At 40.9% G+C, this 22727-nt stretch overlaps 1 protein-coding gene across 18 annotated transcripts in view; it reads right to left on the bottom strand.

The window, feature by feature from the left end:
- Positions 1-22727, bottom strand: part of GBF1 (golgi brefeldin A resistant guanine nucleotide exchange factor 1) — a 122183-nt gene that overhangs the window by 98130 nt on the left and 1326 nt on the right. For 10 of the 18 annotated variants that reach the window (XM_049696808.1, XM_049696811.1, XM_049696813.1 and 7 more), the window contains exons 2-3: positions 9822-9930; positions 8242-8308 (exon numbers count right to left, since the gene is read on the bottom strand). In XM_049696808.1, coding sequence (XP_049552765.1) covers positions 8242-8308; positions 9822-9917 — 163 coding nt within the window. In that variant the 5' untranslated portion in view covers positions 9918-9930. Of the gene's footprint in view, positions 1-8241; positions 8309-9821; positions 9931-22727 lie in introns of those variants that run through there. The other 8 variants (XM_049696809.1, XM_049696815.1, XM_033425851.2 and 5 more) reach the window with 3 other exon arrangements.

The following is a 22727-nucleotide window of genomic DNA, read 5'->3' as shown; positions in this document are numbered from 1 at the left end:
GGTCCACTGGTTAGGACTCTGTACTTTCACTGCCAAGGGTGCAGGTTCAATCCCTGATTGGGGAACTAAGATCCCACAAGCTGCACAGCACAGCCAAAAAAAAGCCCTTTTTTTCACAACTTCCTTTCAGATACAAGTAGTGGAAAATGTGCCAGGAGACTAGTTCTAACGGCTAAGCGTGTTTGAGCACCAGGGAGAGAAAAAGGGAGAGCTGGACCAATAAGAAGCCAGACTACACAGAACTGCTTCTTCTCAAGAAAGTCTTCATTTTATAGTCCTGAGGACAAACAAATGTTTAGAAGAACTTCTTGGTTTAGAAGTGTCAAATGAAGAAGGTTCAGATCATTTGGAGAAAGCCCCAGTAAAAAGAAATGACCAAGTTAAGTCATCAAAATACAGGCCTCTGGAAGCCATCTTATTGATATGAATATTCCCTAGGGGAAAAAGAATCACAGTACCTTTATTTTCCCTAACTGTGCTCAAATGCCTGCAAGACTGAGGCTACTCAAGCTACCAAGATTCCAAATTGCCAAAGTCAGCCTGACTCAAATTCAAGTCACACCCTAATGTGCTACTCAACAATCTCCAAACTAATATAGTCACGAATTTTATTATACAACAAGAAACACAAAAAGGGCACAGGAGGGACTTCCCTGGCAGTTCAGTGGTTAAGACTCCACACTTACACTGCGGGGGCACAGGTTCAATCCCTGGTCAGGGAACTAAGATCCCGTGTGCTGCATGGCGTGGCCAAAAAAAAAGGCACAGGAAAGAGATACTTATATTAGTGTGCCCAACCTTGCCTCTTCTAATACTTAGCCCATTACATAAATTTGTCTGCCAAAGTTTATCATACTTGGTTCTTTCAGCCTCCACTTAGGCCTTGAACAATTCACCAGCTCATTTCCAAGTGGGTCAAAGCTAATGACTCGGGGAATTTCCTGGTGATCCAGTGGTTAGGACTCTGAGCTTCCACTGCCAGGGGCCCGGGTTCGATCCCTGGTTGGGGAAGTAAGATCCCACAAGCCGCAGCACGGCCAAAATCAAAAAAAAGTTAGTGACTCATTCAACCTTCTTCTCATGGCTTCTCATGCTGATTAATAATGATATATTGCTTACTCTAGGGAGATGGTAGCTCTAACACCAATTTTTTTTTCAAATATTACCCTTACTCTAACAGCAAATTTTTTTTTTCAAATATTACCCTTACTCAATCTTTTTCCTGACAGTGACTACTAAAATCTCTTCACTACACTTTCCCATGTTCCAACTGAAACAGATTAACTTGAGGTATGAGGCATCCTGGAAGAGTTTTGCTTCAACTTAGAAGGCTATTTCTATGAGGCCTAAGCCAAACAGGTGTTAAGTCATAGTTCCTCCCAGGTTGGCTTTCAGACTCTGTTTAAATGTTCTCTGTAAACCTCTGGAGGTTACACGGATTCAAACCTCCTAGCTCAGATTCTGAATTCACAAAGCTTGAGACAGACAGTACCCTACAGGTGTGTTTGTCCAGGATAAACTATATTTAAATAAACTCCTGATACATCCACTCTCTCCAGGCACCTGCTTCTCCCTCTTAAACTCAAGCACACCATATCTTGCTGTCCAGGTAAGCACAGTAAAGAAATATCCTATCCCTCAAATATCTTATCCCTCAGAGTTACAATATGCAAACCCACCAACGTCTTTGGGAACACCTAAACTCTGGCCAGAACAGCTTTACATGAGAAAGCCAAATAAGCAAATATATGAGTTAAATTTTTGTTCATTTCTTTGGCTTATGTGTTAGCAAGGGAAAGAGTGGGAGTAAGAAAAGATGGCAATAGATTTTTCTCGTTCACTCTCACCTATTCCATACCTGATAGGGAACCATATGGCACAGAGTAGAGGCTACAAAGGTTAGCCTTGGAATGGTCAGCTAGAGCCACTAGTCTTAAAAACCAGTGGTTACGAGGGCAGGAAGTTTGTTTACCATTACAGATCCAGTGCCTAAGTGCCTAAGCAAAATGTCTAGCACATAGCAGATATTCAATAAATATTGGTTAGAAGCAATTCAACAAGCTAGACCCAGAAGAAATCCAAAACTTGGTGAATCTCACAAAGAAAAGGTCCAAGCAGCTACAACAGTTCCATAGTTAATACAGGTGCTTATACTGAGCCTCAAGACCATATTAGTCTTATGCTAAATACCCCCAAACCCCATAGGTCCTCAGAATTAAAAAGGCCAGCCAGGGGTTATATCTCCAAAGGCAAACTCACTACCCTCCCCACCACCACCACCCCTGACACACACCACTAAGAGGTCTTCCTCAAGCCCTGGCCTTAAAGGGCTTTAAAGGCTTTAAAGTCATTAACAGGTGATTCCTTAAGAGAAGATTCTGGTTGTGATACTTTTAGACTGTTCTTCTCTCTGTGCTTTAAAACAAAAATTTTCTGGAAAAGAATCTCTTTGTAATGATCTAAGTTTGAAGACCAAGGACAAAGGCAGCCTCAATCTGGAGGCAAATGAACACAGCCAAACACCACAAATCACAACTGACTAGAGCCTTGTCCATGAAGTTATACTGAATGAAGGGTACTAAGGCTTGCAAGGACTTGCCTAATCTGGGAACAAAGAGATCAAAGACCAGAGATAATGCTGGCTAGAAGTATTCTTCTAACCTGTCTACTCTGGGGGGACTTCCCTGGCGGTCCAATGTTTAAGACTCCATGCTTCCATGGCAGGGGGCACGGGTGTGATCCCTCGTTGGGGAACTAAGATCTCACATCCCGTGCTGCGTGGCTAAAAAAATAAAAATAAACTGTCTACTCTCCACAGACCTAAAACCAAGAGCAGTATCAAGTATCCTAATATTTCACTGTCCCTTTCATCCCCCTATCCCATGCCACAGATCTTACCACCCAGTCTAACTGTGAGATTGGAGATAACTCCAATAAGCAAGAGCCCCAACAAGATCTCTAAAAGGATAAAAGGAAATGTGTCTTTGGAATCTAAGCCCATGGTAGGGCTTGGGCAGATGCAAGGGAGAGGCATTGGTCCTTCTGCCCCTAAGGCCAGGACAACCCAGCCCTGCAGGCAGCACAGAGTTAACTACCCACCCGCTTTGAGAAGCACAAAGGTACATCACTGCAACATGCCTAACATTTACATTGCCTCTCTCTGCTCATTAAACAGGTTTTGGTTAAATAATGAACAAACTGTATTACAGACTCCGATGAGAATTCCAAAATTATAAATCAACTGGGAAAGCCCAAAGGGGCAGACAGACAGGGAAGGGGGGAGAAGGATAATATTGACTAATATAAAGGGCGCAGCTTGACAGTGGATATTCCTGCCACACCTGATCAAACACACTCCGTTGGGGGAGGGGAAAGAGAGCAAGAGAGGGGAGATGGGACAAGAGAGCCTGAAATTTGCATCCGGAAAAGATTAAAATGGATTCTTTGGGGATAGAGAAAATACATAATATATATTACTATAAATGCAAAACTGTACTAAAAGCTAACTCAAATGTCAAAGATTACAGCTTGAATAAATTTAAATATAAAAGCCATGTGCTTCTTGAGTTAATGAGAGAGACATAAAAGGACAAACTGGGCTAGGAGGCTGAATAGAGCCTTATGCTGCCTTTGCTGGGCAATGGGTTCAAAGAACAGCAGCAACTATAGTCAGAGGCTTCCCTTCATGGCTCTGAGCCTTGAGAAAGAACTGGCAAATCCCATTACTTTTCCAGTGTACATTTGCTATTTTTAAAAATTAAGATACAATTCATATGCCATAAAATTCACCCTTCTAAAGTATACACTTCAATGGTTTTTAGTATATTCACAAAGCTGTACAACCATCATCATTATCTAATTCCAGAACATTTTCATCACCCCAAAAGGAAAGCCTATAACCATTAGGTTATAACCCTATAACCATGCCCACTCCCAGCTCCTGGCAACCACACATCTGCTTTAACTCCTTCAGAATAGCCTCCTAAAGGATTCCTAAGAGAACTGAAAGACCAAATGAGGGGCAGCAGTCAAGTCTCACTGGTGGTGAGCTATGGCTTTATCCAAAGTACCAATATGCAAACTTTGCTCTTAGGCACCCCATACCTTCCAAGTGCAACCCTCTCTTTAGATTTGGTATTAGAATATTCTATTACTCTAGATGTTACAGAGCATCCAGTTGTCATGCATTTTAGGCAAATACTGACTGCAAATGTAGTCCAGAGACATATCTGTGAGAATAACTGATATGGACTTGCTAAACTTACTAGAGACAGTGGACTTATTTCCTTCACAATGCTCAGATAATGTTCCTGGAGAAGTAGGTAGCGCTTATGTCGGTAAAAGATTCTCTGACTGCTTACAAGAAAAGAGACAAAATCATTTAGGTTGACTGACAATGTCCAATGAACCACCTATTTCCATTAGTAATATTCTTAACCAACCCAGCCAGCAAATAACCTAGAAAAGTGCAAATAGAAAGCCTTTGTAAAAAGAGACCAAGCCCAAGTCATTTTCATGAGTTAAACTGAATAGAGTCTTAGAATTCCTGCCATACTTCCTCCAAACTAAGTGGTACAACATTCCCAGTCACATAGCACAGGCAGTCCCTTCAGTCTCTCTCTCCAAGTTCAAAACCCTTTCCCAGCCTCCAACCGTTAACAGGCTTCCAAGAAAGCAGTCCTCCTGACACTGCCAATCAGAAAAATCTGTTTGTTTTGGTAAAAGAAACAAGAAATTGGTCATGGATTGCAGAGTCCAGGACCACAGGGGCAGTTGACCCATAAACCTGTTCCTGGAAGCCAGCACTATGTGGGGGGTCAGAACCAATCAGAAGACCATGAAATGCTCTATTTTGGGTCCACTCTGTTATTTTCTCAGGCAGGTAATATGCTAAAACCCAAGAACAATGGGGCAACCTTGGCAGGCACCATTTCAACATCTGCCACAGCTGTTGGTCCCTGGAAAATACTACAACCTTCTTCCTTGCTCTGAGGGAAAGCCTGGCAACCTTGTTGGAACCCAGCTATGTTCCTAGTACCACTGACAGAACTGGGTCCTCAGTGCATTCTGGTTTTAATAGTTTCAAGCAGAAGATAATCTGGATTCCTAACCCAAAGATGTAAGAAAATTAGGCAGCAGACTCAACTTTGGTAGCTCTTAGATGGTCTAGACTCCAAACCCTGGACTGCACTATTCACCACAGATACTGTCTCTGAACTGAAGTCTTGGGATATGTCAGAATGGAGAAAACAAGTGTGGGATATGGATTGGATGGCAAGTAGGAAATGTGGCTCTGTCAGGATGGCAGCACCACCTCAGCTCCTCAAGGTCTGCAGCATGCCCAAAAAGCCTACAAGACTACTCCAGTCTGACCTCAGCCATTTTAAGGTGTCCCCAGCCACTTATAACAACAATTCCTAGCTGTCTATAAAATAATTGCCAAGTTTCCAAATGTATTAACTTGTTTAATCCCCTTAACTCTCTTAGAAAGACAATACTCTGAACTCTGACCCAACAAAAAGAGTTGTAAATATCTACTCACTACATTTTCTTTTTAATTGGGATGTGTACGCTTTATCTGAAAAGTTGAAAATATCTGGCAGCAGCATGGATGCAACTAGAGATTATCATACTAAGTGAAGTAAGTCAGAAAGAGAAAGACAAATACCATATGATATCACTTGTATGTGGAGTCTAAAATATGACACAAATTAACCTACCTAAGAAGCAGAAACAGAACAGAAACAGACTAACCTACCTAAGAAGCAGAAACAGAAACTCACAGAACAGACTTGTGGTTTTGGGGTGTGGGGGGAGGGGAGAGATGTAGTGGGAGTTTGGAGTTAGTAGATGCAAACTATTACATATAAAATGGATGAACAACAAGGTCCTACTGTATAGCACAGGGAACTATATTCAGTATCCTCGGATAAACCATAATGGAAAAGAATATAAAAAAGAATGTATACATGTATAACTGAGTCACTTTGCTGTATAGTAGAAATTAACACAACATTGTAAATCAACCATACTTCGATTAAAAAAAAAAATCTGTGCAAGCCACCAACTTTCTAAAGCAGCCAAATCACTTACAGTACAGGCCATAAAATGGAAACATGCCACCTAGTTGCATTAGCCTTGCTAACCAGCTAACAACAACAACCTCTATACTACTTGATCGTTCTTGGTTAATACTGCCAACACTTTTTAACTGAGTAGAATTTGCTCCTTTTAAGAAACATGTAGGGGCTTCCCTGGTGGCGCAGTGGTTGAGAGTCCTCCTGCCAATGCAGGGGATGCAGGTTCGTGCCCCGGTCCGGGAAGATCCCACATGCCGCGGAGCAGCTGGGCCAGTGAGCCATGGCCGCTGAGCCTGCGCGTCTGGAGCCTGTGCTCTGCAACGGGAGAGGCCACAACAGTGAGAGGCCCGCGTAACGCAAAAAAAAAAGAAAGAAAAAATAAGAAACATGTAGGGAATCCTTAGATAACTTCTGCCCATGTTTAGGAAAGTAAAAAGGAATTTTTCTCCAGATATTCTCCTATTGATACATTTCTCATGAAAGGAAAAATTTATTTGTTCGTTTATTATTTATTTAATTTGCAAAAGCTTTAAAAACTATTTCATTTGTGGTCTTAGATATGTTACTAGCTAAAACCATTCCAGGGTTATACACTGCAAAAGCCCTTTACAGTCAACAAAGGAACACGCCTCAGAGGCTTTCCCTTTAGGTCTACATATACCCCCTTGAAAAACCTGAAGTGTTGAGACTTGCCTCCTCCCTTGGCATGTTTTTATACATAATATAAGGCACTTCCTGTGTACCTTCTCCTCTAACTGTAAGAACAGAAGCAATGCAGAACAGGGCACTAAACCAGGCATCAGGGGCCTGAATTCTGACGGAAACTCTGATGGAGTTTTGACTCTGCTTCTTAGGATCAGTGTGACCTCAGCTAAATCACTTAAAATATCTCTGGGCTTCAACTTCATTCATAAAAAGGGGACAATATCTAACATGACTCCCCAACAGGGTTGTGTGAAAGTTCAATAAGGTACGGTAACTAGACTTACCATGGTGATCATTTTGAAATGTACAGAAATATCAAATCACAATGTTGTATAACAGGAACTAATATAGTATTATAGGTCAATTCTATTTCAAAAACAAACAACTCACAGAAAAAGAGATCACGTTTGTGATTACCAGAGGCAGGGGGTGGGGGAAGGAGGAACTGGATGAAAGCAGCCAAAAAGTACAAACTTCCAGTTATAAGATAAATAAGTACTAGGAATGTAATGTACAACATTATAAATATAATTAACACAGCTGTATGTTATATACGAAAGTTGTTAAGAGAGTAAATCCTAAGAGTTTTACATCACAAGGAAAAAAACCTTTTTTTTCTATTTCTTTAATTTTGAATCTATGTGAGATGATAGATGTTCACTAAACTTACTGTGGTAATCATTTCATAATGTATGTAAGTCAAAGCATATGTACACCTTAAACTTACACAGTGCTGTATGTCAGTTACATCTCAATGAAACTAGAAGAAAAAATGAAGTTCCCCATACAAAAAATAAATAAATAAGTGAAAACAGTTCAATACAGTAATAAATATGAAAGTGGCTTTGAAAATTCTGAACACATGAATATTATGAAACATAATTATGATTAGGAAAACAGGGGCAGAGTGTGTGACACAAAAGATTCTGGGAACAAGAGAAGACTAAAAGATCTGCATTACAGAGAGCTAAGGCCCTAAAACCAACAATGATTTTCTGTAAGAAAAGGGTTTTGCTGCAAGTATTAAAAACTTCACTTGTGCCACCCACTTCCTATCTTATAGAATACTTAAGTTAGAGAAAGAAAGTAGTTAAAGCAAAACAAAACAAAACCAAAAAATAGCCAAAAATAACTTATTTATAACTCAAGCAATGAAGGAAGTTTATAATTGTACGAATGCTGATTCCCCACTAAAACGGGACACTCTACTAGGAAGGATCAGCAATAAAGTAAACCAGAGCAAACTATACCCGTGGGCCAAAGCTGGCTTGCAGCCTGTTTTTTAAAAGAAAATTTTATTTATCACTCATTCATTTAAGTATTATCTGAGTCTGCATTTGAGCTACAATGGCAGAGTTGAGTAGTTGCACAGTTGCTACAGCCTGCAAAGCCTAAAATATTTATCATATAGTCTTTTACAGAAAAAGTCTGCCCATCCCTGCAATAAATCACTTACCTGTTACATTGTTTAAAACCTCCTTTAGATGACTGAAACTATGCAGCAGAGGATCCCGTTCTTCATCCTGTAACACATAAATTAAAAAAAAAAAATTCATTATCAGGCCAAGAGGAAAGAGGAAATAAAGGACAGATCAAGAGCTCTTTCTCTGAAGCCAACCAGAAAATTCAGTTTTCCTTCTGAAGAAAAGAAAGTTAGCTATAGTTCATTTTCCCAGTTCCCTAACCTCTTATCTCATAGAAGTACTCTGGGCTTACCTAAAACAGTACATCCTGAAATACTAAGCTTAATCTACACCATGACCGTAGCACTCAAGCTACCATAGATTGCTAGGTCCTTTATATGTGCTATGGTCTGAATGTTTGTGTCCCCTCAAAACTTCTAGGTTGGGATTTCCCTGGCGACTTCCCAGTGGTTAAGACTCTGTGCTTCCACTTCAGGGGGCGCGGGTTTGATCCCTGGTTGGGGAACTAAGATCCCACATGCCACATGGCGCGGCCACAAAAAAAAAAAAACTTCTATGTTGAAATCCTAAGGTGGGTGATTAGGTCATGAGGGCAGATTCCTCATGAATGGAATTAATGCCCTTTATACAAGAGGCCCAGGAGTGCTCCCTTGCCCTTCTACCATGTGAGCATACGATGAGAAGTCTGAGACCCAGAAGAAGTCCCTCACCCGAGCATGCTGACATCCTGATCTTGAAATTCCAGCCCCCAGAAATAAATATCTGTTGTTTAAAGAAAAAAAAAATCTGTTGTTTATAAGCTACCCAGTCTTTGGCATTTGGTTTTGGTTAGAGCATCCCAAACAGACTGAGACATACAGACTAAGATGTATGTATTATTCTATCTTTTCTATTTCTTCATAGTCATCATAATCACACATATTCATTTCTAAGACATTCCTGACTCCACTCGTACTTCTAATACAATCCACTTTTTTTTTTTACAATCCACTTTTATAAATGAACATAAGAAATTTCTAAACACACATATACATATTCACCAAGTTGGAAATGTCTAAACTTAATTTTACAATTGTACCAAAAACTGTCTTACACAACTGTACAAAAAATATCCTTGAACATACAAATACAATAAAGAAAGTCCGCTTTACAACAGGTAATCTTACTCATCTGATTGGCAAGATATGGTCTGCTCTATATAAGAAAAGTTGCTGAATTCCCAAGGAGTACCATTACCAAGCCATACTCCATGTATCAATAACTAAACTAACTGAAATGAATTCGATAGCTAATTATAGTTCTTGGGAATTAGAAGATAAGGAATCTTTCTGACATTTTTAGGCATATAAAAGAGATCCCAAGTGTTTGCTTAAGTTGTTTATGAAAACAGCTAGAAGAAAAATGGTATCATCTTTTGGCTTCCAGAGAAAAAAACGCAGCTTATAAATTTGACTCTAGTTGAAATAAAACAAAACGGTCCTTGAAACCCTTCTGAAAAACACTGAATTCCTACTATTATCATTATTACCAGGAAATTGATTACTGTTTTAACCACACACCAGATCCCCTACAGCAACTCAGTGACCAGGTTCTCTACCCACTGCCCACTTACCAGTGGAGTATGGGTGCTCCATCGCGCATTTCGTTTGATGGCCCCAACCACAATGCTAATTTCCCCTTGAATGATGTAAATATTTTTATCCACCATCCTGGCAAACCTACTGAAACAGTGAAGAGAAAAGTTAGTTAATATTTGGTTACCCAAGAGCACACCCATGCTTAAATCAGTATCTGATAAGGTCAGAACTACGATTTAACTTTTCAGTACCAAGATTTCCCACCTGTAATACTAAGATGGGATGAAGCCCTTCTTATGTTATGAATCCAACTACCTGGCTCTTCTAGAGGTCTCTGCAAGTTCAAGATACAACTCAAAAAGCATCACACCAGAAACTTTTCAAAGGCACCTCAACAACCTCTAACAAGCATGTCAAATTCTTCAAAGTCAATTGTCCCCCAAATCTCTCCTACGAATCATACAGATATGCAGATACATCCATGTTGCTAGTTTGTTAAAGAAATATTTCAGATCTTCCTTTTGTTCTTCCTTTTTTATCAACTCAATAAATAATGAAGGTTTAAGTTAAAAGAAAAGAATGAAGGCTGTTAGAAAAATAGCCCTGGTCTGGAACCACAGTTACAATGTCAATTTATAGACTGCATCCATTCTGCCAAGTCAGCTCCAGAAAATTGGACAGTGGCAGTGATGCAACCTTTGAAAAGTTCTGAAAAGTCAAGTTCACTTGCTTATAGCAGGAAATCGCTAATAAGCAGACTGTAAGGTAGACTCTTCTTGGCATAGAGAAAACCCTAGGAACATGTAAAATCAACCTAATCACTTCCCATTGTTTACAAATCCTCCTGAGAAAAGACAAAATTTTAAAAAACGAAAGGGATAGAAAGCAGGGTAGGGGAGACATACAGTTAGACAAACATTTATATCAGGCTCAAGGAAAATTTAAAAAGTAAGGCTAACAGAGTAAGGAAAGGAATTCCAAAAATATTTACTTAATAAGCACCTACTATGCATAAGGCATCTTTCAGAGTGCTAAGGATACAAAGCAAATAAGACATGGAAAGAGCTTCAGGCATACTGTGGAATGAAAAAAAAATTGTAATGAATGACTGTATGTTGCCAACTATGTAAAAACCAACCAACTGACCGACCTTACATAAAATACTAGATTTTTGTTTTCAAAAATATACCGTATTTAACATACAGTAAGATATAAAGAGAATATAACAACCAGTATCCAGATTAAGAACAGTACAACTGAAGTCTCTGTGTGTCCTCCCTAATTACATCCTTCTCTCTTTCATCTATAGGTCCCACTATTCTTTTCTTTACAAATTTATTTACTTATTTATTTATTTATTATTTTTGGCTGCGTTGGGTCTTTGTCGCTGCACACAGGCTTTTCTCTAGTTACGGCAAGTGGGGCCTACTCTTTGTTGTGGTGTGCGGGCTTCTCATTGGGTAGCTTCTCTTGTTGCAGAGCACGGGCTCTAGGCACGCGAGTTTCAGTAGTTGTGGCACTCGGGCTCAGTAGTTGCGGCTCGCAGGCTCTAGAACGCAGGCTCATAGTTGTGGCGCACAGGCTTAGTTGCTCTGCAGCATGTGGGATCCTCCCGGACCAGGGCTTGAACCTGTGTCCCCTGCATTGGCAGGCGGATTCTTCACCACTGTGCCACCAGAGAAGCCCTGGTCCCACTACTCTTAATCTGATGTTTATTAAACTTTTATGTTGCTTTATACTTTTACTTCATTGATATGTATCTCTAGACAATATGTATCATTCTGCATATTTTTATATTTTGTATAATTAATATCATTTTGTATGTATTCTTCTGCAATTTGCCTTTTTCCCTTGAAACATTATGTTTGTGAGTCATCTATGTTGTTAAGTATACTTAATGTATTTTGTACAGGCATATAAAGAGATATATAACACAGAATAAAAGGTCTGGGCAGATGTACCCCAAACTCAACAATCATAGTCATCTCTAGAGAAGGTACTATGAAATCAGGGTGTAATCAGAGGATACTTAGCCTTATCTATATTTTAATTTTTTACAAGGAGAACATATTACTGTACCATCAATATAATTAAAAATTAATAATTATGAAAGAAATGAGATACAATTTCTGCCCTTGAGGCATTTACAGAGTTCAGTAGGATCTAAAAGAAAACTGAGCCAGAGACATGGAGGGAAGAAAAGCACCCTGAAAGTAGCTCTATTTGCATATTTTTTACACAAGAAAGTGAGAAGAATGAAAACCACTATGATAAAGGAAAAAAGAACTGGTACAAATTTTGTCCAGGCCCATAACACCTCTCCCAATCCACAAGGGAACCCAACAAAAGACAACACTTATTTTAAAGACAATTTAAAGAAACAACTAGGTTACTCTCAGAAGACTAAATGCTCTAGACACACAACAATGTTCTCTTCAATGAATAGATAAGATTCAATGATGAGAACATACCACAATGAAGAGGAGGAGAACCAAGAAGTGTAAGAAAGATAAACAAATTCAAAAATAGAGTATCAGGGGCTTCCCTGGTGGCACAGTGGTTGAGAGTCCGCCTGCCAATGCAGGGGACACAGGCTGGTGCCCTGGTCCGGGAAGATCCCACATAACGCGGAGCAGCTGACGCCCATGAGCCATGGCCGCTGAGCCTGCGCGTCTGGAGCCTGTGCTCCGCAACGGGAGAGGCCACAAAAGTAAGAGGCCTTCGTACCACCAAAAAATAAAAAAAAAAAAGTATCAGAAAAGAAAAGATAAAATCTCTAGTATCTCTCCTTCCTTAAATTATTTAGGCAAGATGAATATGCTCTAGATCTCTGGATTTTTTTTAATACACGTTACATTTTATTTTATTTATTTATTTTTATATATTTATTTTGGCTGCATCGGGTCTTAGTTGCGGCACGCAGAATCTTCGTTGCAGCATGCATGATCTTTTGTTGTGGCGTGCAGGCTTCTCTCTAGTTGTGACACGCAGGCTCTAGAGCACGTGGGCTCTGTAGTTTGCGGCACACAGGCTCTCTAGTTGAGGTGTGCAGGCTCAGCAGTTAAGGCACGCAGGCTTAGCTGCCCTGTGGCGTGTGGGATCCTAGTTCCCCAACCGGGGATCAAACCCATGTCCCCTGCATTGGAAGGCAGATTCTTAACCACTGGACCACCAGGGAAGTTCCTGGAAGGTTTTTTTTAAGAAACTCCTAACAACACGGGGAGGGGGAAGGGTAAGCTGGGACAAAGTGAGAGAGTGGCATGGACTTATATATACTACCAAATGTAAAATAGGTAGCTAGTGGGAAGCAGCCACATAGCACAAGGAGATCAGTTCAGTGCTTTGTGACCACCTAGAGGGGTGGGATAGGGAGGGTGGGAGAGAGACGCAAGAGGGAGGAGATATGGGGATATATGTATATGTATAGCTGATTCACTTTGTTATAAAGCAGAAACTAACACACCGTTGTAAAGCAGTTATACTCCAATAAAGATGTTAAGGGACTTCCCTGGTGGCACAGAGGTTGGGAGTCCACCTACCATTGCAGGGGACACATTGCAGGGGGGGTTCGAGCCCTGGTCTGGAAAGATCCCACATGCCATGGAGCAACTAAGCCCGTGCGCCACAACTACTGAGCCACATGCCACAACTACTGAAGCCCGCACGCCTAGAGCCTGTGTTCCGCAGCAAGAGAAGCCACCGCAATGAGAAGCCCGCGCACCGCAACAAAGAGCAGCCCCTGCTCACTGCAACTAGAGAAAGCCCGTGCAGCAATGAAGATCCAAGGCAGCCAAAAATTAATTAATTAATTTAAAAAAAAAAAAAAGAAAGAAAACTCCTAACAGAGGTTGCCTCCAGAGAAAGGAACTGGGGAACAGTGGTGAGAGGAAGACTTATTTTTCTCTACATATTCTTTTGTACTTTTTGAATTCTGTGTCACATACATATATTACTTATTTTTAAATTTTAAGTAACAGATTTTTTTAATGAGTAGGCGCTACAGAAAAGTAGTTGTATTATTCCATGTATAAATGATTAAGAGCAGCAATCAAAGTTAATTAACTAACAAACATTTATTTCAGTCAACCAGATATTACTTAGCACATGCTAAGCAAAATGCTAGACAGAGTCATACAGAATTGTCCCTACCCACCCACAAGGAATTTATAATCTAGTAGATTAAACACATACATCTACACACAAACCCATACATATCTCCAATACATAAGTGATACACAGTGTCACAGTAGTGAAGCAAAGAAAATTATTTCTGGCAGAGGACCCTGAAAAGGCAAATGAAAGACAGGATTCAAACAGTCAAAAACACAAGGAGAGAATGGCAAGAGTAAAGGCTTATTGGTAGGAAAATGCAATATGTATTTAGGGGGTCATGATTATTCCAGACTTGTTGGAACATTATTCCTAGGAGAATAACAGCATGTAAAGCTAGAAAAGCAAGTTGTAGGGGGAGCATATCATGGAGGGCTTTCAATATATATAGTACATATACAGACTACCTATTATTGTAAAAAATATTTTGGGGGGCCTGGAGGGGGCCACTATAAAATAAGAATATTTAATTTCTCTCTCTTTTTTTTTTTGGCTATGCTGCGCGGCATGTGGGATCTTAGTTTCCCAACCAGGGATCAAACCCGCGCCCCCTGCAGTGGAAGTGCAGAGTCTTAACCACTGGACCTCTGGGGAAGTCCGTTTAATTTCTCTTTTAAAGAACTAAGAGAATGAGAGAAAACACCTATACGGAGAACAACACAGCATCAAGTAAATAACAAACACTACACTACAAATTGCAAACAAAAGTGTCAACAGGACTTAACTGAGATCTAATAGGATCTACATGCTATTTGGAAGGCTTTCTGGAGGAAATAAATTTTGAACTGGGATACCAACTGAAATAATCAACCTAACACTCAATCAAAATTCATTAGGCATCAGAAGCTAACAATTTTCTAAGATAGCAAAGATCTAAGCAAAAAATCACTGTCTTAAGTTTCTTAGTAAAAAAGAAACATCTCAGGAATAAAGAGGAATTATTTTCAAGGACTATGCAGAGTTGCCTAATCTCCCTCCAAGCCTGAGCATGTCTCCTCACCCAAGAATCTCCCAAGGGAATTTGCCCTTGATGCTCAAATGGGAAGCTCCAATGAACCACTTGCTGTCTGGTAGCCAATGGCCTAGAACCCCTTGCCATAAGGTCACAAAGGCCGGCAGAGACCTCACGAGTATGGTAGAAAAGAACTTAAGGTTTACCTTTTATCAGAAATAATATGAGAAGGAATGACCAAATACACACCAACGAATATCCCCCAGCCAAATAAGCTAGTGGTTTATCTGCTCAGAGACTGCGAGCAACATATATTCTTTGAAAGCACGATCTGTTTAAAGCTGGGCCTATAGGATTACAATGGTGCTTTGCTGCATTCTGCAACTGGCAACTCCCTCTAGATCTAAACAAAAGCAGGAGAAACAGAAACAATAAATTGGATCCTTCATGGAATACCAAAAATTCTCTTTAGAATGAGTTAAAGACTTAAATGTAAAAAAGCAAAACCTGAAAACTTTTAGAATATAAGAGGGTGTTCCCTGGTGGTCTAGTGGTTAGGATTTAGCGCTTTCACTGCCGTGGCTCAGGTTTAATCCCTGGTTGGGGAACTGAGATCCCACAAGCCACGTGGCGTGGCCAAAAAAATATATGAGAATATTTTTATAATTTCAGCATAGGGGAGACGTACCTAAATAGGAAACAAAAAGCAGAACCCATAAAAAAAAAAACTGGTAAATTAAACCATGTTAAAATTAAAGACATTTATTCAAAAGACACCATAAAAAAGAGGAAAAGATAAATCACAAACTGGGAGAAAATATATGTAACACATATAATAAAGAAGCAAAGAAGAATGGATAAAGAAGATGTGGTACATATATACAACAGAATATTACTCAGCCATAAAAAGGAACGAAATTGGGTCATTTGTAGAGACATGGATGGACCTAGAGACTGTCATAGAGAGTGAAGTAAGTCAGAAAGAGAAAAACGAATAACATATTAACGCATATATATGGAATCTGAAAAAAAATGGTATAGATGATCTTATTTACAAAGCAGAAATAGAGACACAGACACAGAGAAAAAAACGTATGGATACAAAGTGGGAAAGGGGCTGGGGTGGGGGTGGGGGGATGAGCTGGGAGATTGGGATTGACATATATACACTATTGATACTATGTATCAAATAGATAACTTCTGGCAACCTACTATATAGTACAGAGAACTCTATCAATGCTCTGTGGTGACCTAAATGGTAAGGAAATTCAAAAAAAGAGGGGATATATGTATACGTATAGCTAATTCACTTTGCTGTACAGTAGAAACTAACACAGTATTGTAAAGCAACTATAATCCAATAAAAATTTTAAAAAAAAAGAAGCAATATCCATAATATAACTGCTACAAAACTATAAGGATAGACATATAAACCCTCCCCAAAACTGGCAACAGACATGAACAGGCATTTCACAGAATAAGGAAAATACAAACAGTAAATATATATACGAAAAGACTATGAGCTTCATTAATAGTCAATAAAATTACAAAATAAGATTATTAATGAGAAACCATTTTACACCTCCAAAATAGCACAAAATTTTAATTTGACAATACCAAAAGTTGGTAAAAATACAGACCAAGTGGCTGTTGAGTCTGTAAATTGATACAACTCATTTGGATAACAATTTGGCATTATCTTGCAAAGTTGAAGAAGTTCATATGCTATACCTCAGCAATTCCACTGCTAAGACTATACCCCAGGGAAATGAACAAAAAATTTACAACAGTTGGCTAAGGGGAGGGGAGACGTGACTAATAGGGAAGGGCATACCCGCTGCCCCAGTTTTGGTAATGTTCTGTTTTTAAGCTGGGTTGGGGACACTGATGTCCCTTATATGCTGTATAAACCCTAACCCTTACTCATTCCATCCAAAAGTCAATGAGAGAATCAGAATACCACAGTGGTATTCCTGACTGTTATTACCTGTATGATCTTAGCCAAGTTTCTTAGCCTCTCTGATTCCCAGTTTACAGTTCTGCATTGCATAATGGAGATAGTACCTCCTCACCCATTTGTTGTAAGGCCTGGCATGCTATTAGGAATATTAAAACCCAAAAAAAGGTTGGCTGTTATTATGATAATGCCTGCTCTGTTAAGTCTTCCCTGGCTAACCCACTCCCCCAGAGAGTATTAGTACTCCTTTTTTGTCACCCCATGGCACAGGACATACCTCTATTTAAACATATCTTATACTCATTTATAATTATTTATTTAATCTCTCTCTCCCATGAGTCTATGAGCCTCTCAGAAAGAGACCATAATTTATCACCTTTTTATCCTCAATGCCTAACATATAGTAAGAAAAATGATAAATACTGAATGAACAAATGAATAACTGAAAGAATATCAAGACTGATTCTTCAGTATTGGTACAGCTCACATCCACCTCTTGTGAGAACAATTACTTCATAGAAGACAAGGACTCTACGCCAGGCAGGCAAACCTTCTTTCTGTATCCCATGTTTGTTTCTGTACTAGAAGTTACAAATCTTCCATATTAGGCACTCTATGGACAAAAAGAACCCACATTTATCCACCAGTCAAATCATAATGCTTCTGTTTTCACATGTATCTTCCTGAAGTCTTCTCATATGCTATTTGCATGTTCACATTTCTTCTGTGAAATATACAATTCTTTATGTAATTGTCCATTCTTCCCATATGTATATATGTGTCTTATTTTCTTTGGTTCTAAATAGATTATTAGTGCTCGCTTCGGCAGCACATATACTAAATAGATTATTAGTAGACCATTAAGTTATTTTTTTTCTTCATTGCTTAAAAGTTGTTCTTATTCAATTAGAAATTAGATTCTCCAAAGGCAAAGACTCAGGTTTTTTTTCTTTTTCATGGTGCTTTGATGTCTAATACAGAGCTATGTAAACCACGAAAACCCTGATGGGCTTTCTGAGAGGAAAGAAGGTACCAGGGAGCTGAACAACCATCAGCTGGCCCTTCTGAGGTTTATTTTCACTCGATCTCTCAAACATCCCGGAGAAGCACCAAAGACACAGAGTTTTTAAGGTTTCCAGAGCTAGCCAAGGAACGCGCCATAGTTCTGTGTTTTGTTGAGAGTGACCCAAAATTACTAAACTAGTAAACAACTTGCTAGACTCAAGAAATTTACTCAAAGGGTGGAGGTAAGAGAAAATCAAACCAAGAAAAAAGCTGGTGCCCTGACAGGATACAACTGGAAAATCCTCCCAACCTGATAATCAGGTGACCAGTGTACCTCAGCTCTGCCATTCCCCCTCCTCCCTCTATGGAGATTCTGAGGTTATCCCAAGAATTATATGCAAGGTGAGCTACTGAGATAAGCTCAAAGTTGTCCTAAGATGCCCCTTCTGCCAGCTTGGAGATGAAAAATGAAACAAGACTTCTTTCCCCCACTCATCTTTTAACCACTCAGGGCACCGAACATGACAACTAATGGTGAAAGTTGGCTGAGTACGACAAAGATTAAAAAGTGAGCCTGGTGGGCTTCCCTGGTGGCTCAGTGGTTAAGAATCCGCCTGCCAATGCAGGGGACACGGGTTCAAGTCCTGGTCCGGAAAGATCCCACATGCCTCAGAGCAACTAAGCCCATGTGCCACAACTACTTAGCCTATGCTCTAGAGCCCACGAGCCACAACTACTGAGCCCATGCACCGCAACTATTGAAGCCCGTGTGCCTAGAGCCCGTGCTCTGCAACAAGAGAGGCCACCGCAATGAGAAGCCCACACACTGCAAACAAAGAAGAGCAGTTCCCGCTCACTGCAACTAGAGAAAGCCCGGGGGCAGCAATGAAGACCCAAAGCAGCCATAAATAAATAAATAAATCTATTAAAAAAAAAAGTGAGCCTGGGGACTTCCCTCATGGCCCAGTGGTTAAGAATCCGCCTTCCAATGCAGGGAACATGGGTTCGATTCCTGGTCGGGGAACTAAGATCCCACATGCTGTGGGGCAACTAAGCCCGTGTGCTCTAGAGCCTGCGTGCCACAACTGGAGAGCCCATGCGCCACAATTAGAGAGCCCGTGCACTGCAACTACTGAGCGTGTGCACTCTGCAGCCTACACGCCAAAACTAGAGAGAAGCCTGCACACAGTGAAGAGCCTGCGTGCCGCAACGAAAGATCCTGCATGCTGCAACTAAGACCCAACACGGCCAAATAAAAAAATAAATAAAAAGAACCCCCCCATATCGTTCTTTAAAAAAAAAAAAAGTGAGTCTGGAGGATTTCCCTGGTGGCACAGTGGTTAAGAATCCGCCTGCGGGCTTCCCTGGTGGTGCAGTGGTTAAGAATCCGCCTGCCAATGCAGGGGACACAAGTTCGAGCCCTGGTCCAGGAAGATCCCACATGGCACGGAGCAACTAAGCCCATGCACCACAACTACTAAGCCTGTGCTCTAGAGTCCGCAAGCCACAACTACTGAGCCCGCATGTCACAACTACTGAGCCCGCATGTCACAACTACTGAAGCCCGTACACCTAGAGCCCATGCTCCGCAATGAGAAGCCCGCACACTGCAACGCAGAGTAGCCTCCCACTCGCCGCAACTAGAGAAAGCCCGCATGCAGCAACAAAGACCCAACGCAGCCAAAAATAAATAAATAAATAAATAAAAAGGAAAAACAAAGTGAGTCTGTATGATTGTACGTAGAGAATTGCAGTGATTAAGTCTCATAAGGCCTGCCCGTTTTGTATATCAGGGGTCATCCTCCACTGTCATCAGGCAGAATCTAGTCCACAGACATACATTTTTCCTCCTGTAAAAGGTTTTTAAATAATTTAACTAGTTGCCAACAGTTTAAAACACAATGATCTGAATTCCCAGTTTCTCTTGAAAAATAGGAAGAATGGTCATACTGTGCCCACATTCCAGTACACTACAGTCACTAGTACATCCTAATACATTCCCTCCTGGCTCACTTCCCTCCTTTACATTACCTGCCTGATACTCAGGCATTTGAGCTTGTAATCCCTGCTTTATTTACATGATGGCAACAAATCATTACTTCCATGATCACATCCACTGCAACTGGGGCCCCAAATCACCACAGTGCCCTACTACATTTTCATTTAATTTAAACAACTGCTGTGGAACACACTGAAATACAGAAAAAGAGGAACAATAAAAACTGAACACCTGCCAATTACATTTACAAAGCTCTTCCAGCCAGAGATAAAATGAACCTCCCTTTCTCCCTTCAACTCAACCCCACAATTACCCCAACAGCAGAATCACTCTAATTAGTCACCTTGAACCACAGGGACAGACTGTGATCAATCAACCGAAGTGGTGTAAAAAGACTAGGCTGATCCTTCCAGTGAGTACTGTATAAATACAATGGGTCTCCTCAAAAGCAGGAGCTGTGTCTTTTTCCTCTCCAGCTGCTCACACTAGCCAGTCTAAGTACCCTATCAATGAAGTTATTATCTAAAAGTAGCAGTCATTCTGCCTTCTGGAACACGGGGAAGTGAACTAGTAGTGTAACTCTGAGAACTTCGAGTTCAACTGGGATTGGTGCCCAGCTACTCATGAGGAGATATGCCTACAACCTGAGTTCCGACTGTGCCAATGAGCATCAACGTCAAGGTTAGAACATACTGTCTACCACCACCTTTAAAAAGAAGCTGAAGAAAAAAAAAAAAAAAAAAGCTTAAATACAAGTCTTGAAGGAAAAACAAATTTTCTGATCTGGGATGGGGGCTGGGAGTAAAGAACTATTCCTATCCAGAAAATGACTTTTTAAAGTAAGAAAAGGTAAAATCTTGTTGCCTGACTTAACCTCCAGGCCCAACTGAAAAGATGCTGAACTGGTCACACTATCAACCCAAAGACTAGACTGCCTATTATGCAAAGCATTATCAACTCAACAGGGCTCAACAGGGCATATCAACCCAGATGAGAAAGGCAGACCCATCAAACCTGGATACTTCCCGAGGTGACTATGTCATTTCATTAGCCATTCTAAATTACTTTTTTGGAAATTCTACAATATAGATCAGCAAGTTAAAATGCAAACAGTTTCCTATACCATTTCCACCTCACTTATTTTATTTATTTACTTACTTTCTTATTTATTTATTTATTTATGGCTGTGTTGGGTCTTCGATGCTGCGCACGGGCTCTCTCTAGTTGCGGCTAGCAGAGGCTACTCTTCGTTGCGGTGCACAGGCCTCTTGTATGGCCTCTCTTGTTACGGAGCACAGGCTCTAGGCACACGGGCTTCATTAGTTGCAGCACTCAGGCTCAGTAGTTGCGGCACGCAGGCCCTAGACTGTGCAGGCTTCAGTAGTTGTGGCGCATGGGCTCAGCAACTGTGGCTTGCGTGCTCTACAGCGCAGGCTCAGCAGTTGTGGCCCATGGGCTTAGCCGCTCCACAGCATGTGGGATCTTCCTGGACTAGGGATCAAACCTGTGTCCCCTGCACTGGCAGGCGGATTCTCAACCACTGCACCACCAGGGAAGTCCCACCCCATTTATTTTAAATCAATAAGTATCAATACAGCAACCTAAATGTCCATAAACAGATGAATGGATAAAGAAGATGTGGTACATATATACAATGGAATATTACTCAGCCATAAAAAGGAACAAAATTGGGTCATCTGCAGAGACGTGGATGGACCTAGAGACTATCATACAGAGTGAAGTAAGTCAGAAAGAGAAAAATAAATATCGTATATTAACACATATATGTGGAATCTAGAAAAATGGTACAGATGAACCTATTTGCAAGGCAGGAATAGAGACACAGATGTAGAGAACGAATGTGTGGACACGGGGTGGGGGAAGGGGGGTGGGATGAATTGGGAGATTGGGATTGACATATATGCACTACCATGTGTAAAAGAGATAGCTAGTGGGAACCTGCTGTACAGTGCAGGGAGCTCAGCTGGGTGCTCTGTCTTGACCTAGATGGGTGGGATGGGGGTGTGGGAGGGAGGCCCATAGAGGGAGGCAATATATGTATACATAATATATACATATAGCTGATTCACTTCCTTGTACAGCAGAAACTAACACAACACTGTAGAGCAACTATACCCCAATTAAAAAAAAAAAACAATATAAACAATGCTATCTCCCCTACCAACGTGCGCGCGCGCGCACACACACACACAATTTCAGGAGAGCAGAGTTTAGTCACTCTAGAACCTAGATAGTTTTCCCTTCTAACACAACGAGGTTTTGATCCTTCTTATTACTACCTCACCATGCAAAAGTCCTGACTGCCAGGGCTAGAATCAGGCCACAAGTCAGGATCACATACTAGAACTAATCCTAGGGGGGTCTTCCCTGGTGGTGCAGTGGTAAAGAGTCTGCCTGCCAATGCAGGGGACACGGGTTCAAGCTCTGGTCCAGGAAGATCCCACATGCTGCGGAGCAACTAAGCCCGTGTGCCACAACTACTGAGGCTGCACTCTACAGCCCACGAGCCACAACTACTGAGCCCACGTGCCGCAACTACTGAAGCCTGTGAACCTAGAGCCTGTGCTCCACAGCAAGAGAAGCCACCGCAATGAGAAGCCCGCGCACTGCAACGAAGAGTAGCCCCCGCTCGCCACAACTAGAGAAAAGCCCACGCGCAGCAATAAAGACCCAGTGCAGCCAAAAATAAAATAAATAGGCACAGATAACACTTATTGAGTGTCCACTATATGCTGAAAAGCATTTAGGTTGACATGCTCTAGCTAGACTGGTGCACATACATTGCTACTGCTTTTAAGAAACGCATAAACTGAACAGAGCAATCCCCAAATGGACCTTTCCATTTGCGTCCTCCACAGGGCTCAGAGGAGTGCCTTGTGTACCTAATTTAAAGGCAT

Source organism: Orcinus orca, chromosome 14, assembly GCF_937001465.1.
Source record: "Orcinus orca chromosome 14, mOrcOrc1.1, whole genome shotgun sequence".
Classification (NCBI taxonomy): Eukaryota; Metazoa; Chordata; class Mammalia; order Artiodactyla; family Delphinidae; genus Orcinus; species Orcinus orca.
Note: the sequence above shows the minus strand (reverse complement) of the source record. Positions and strands in the feature narration are given on the sequence as shown.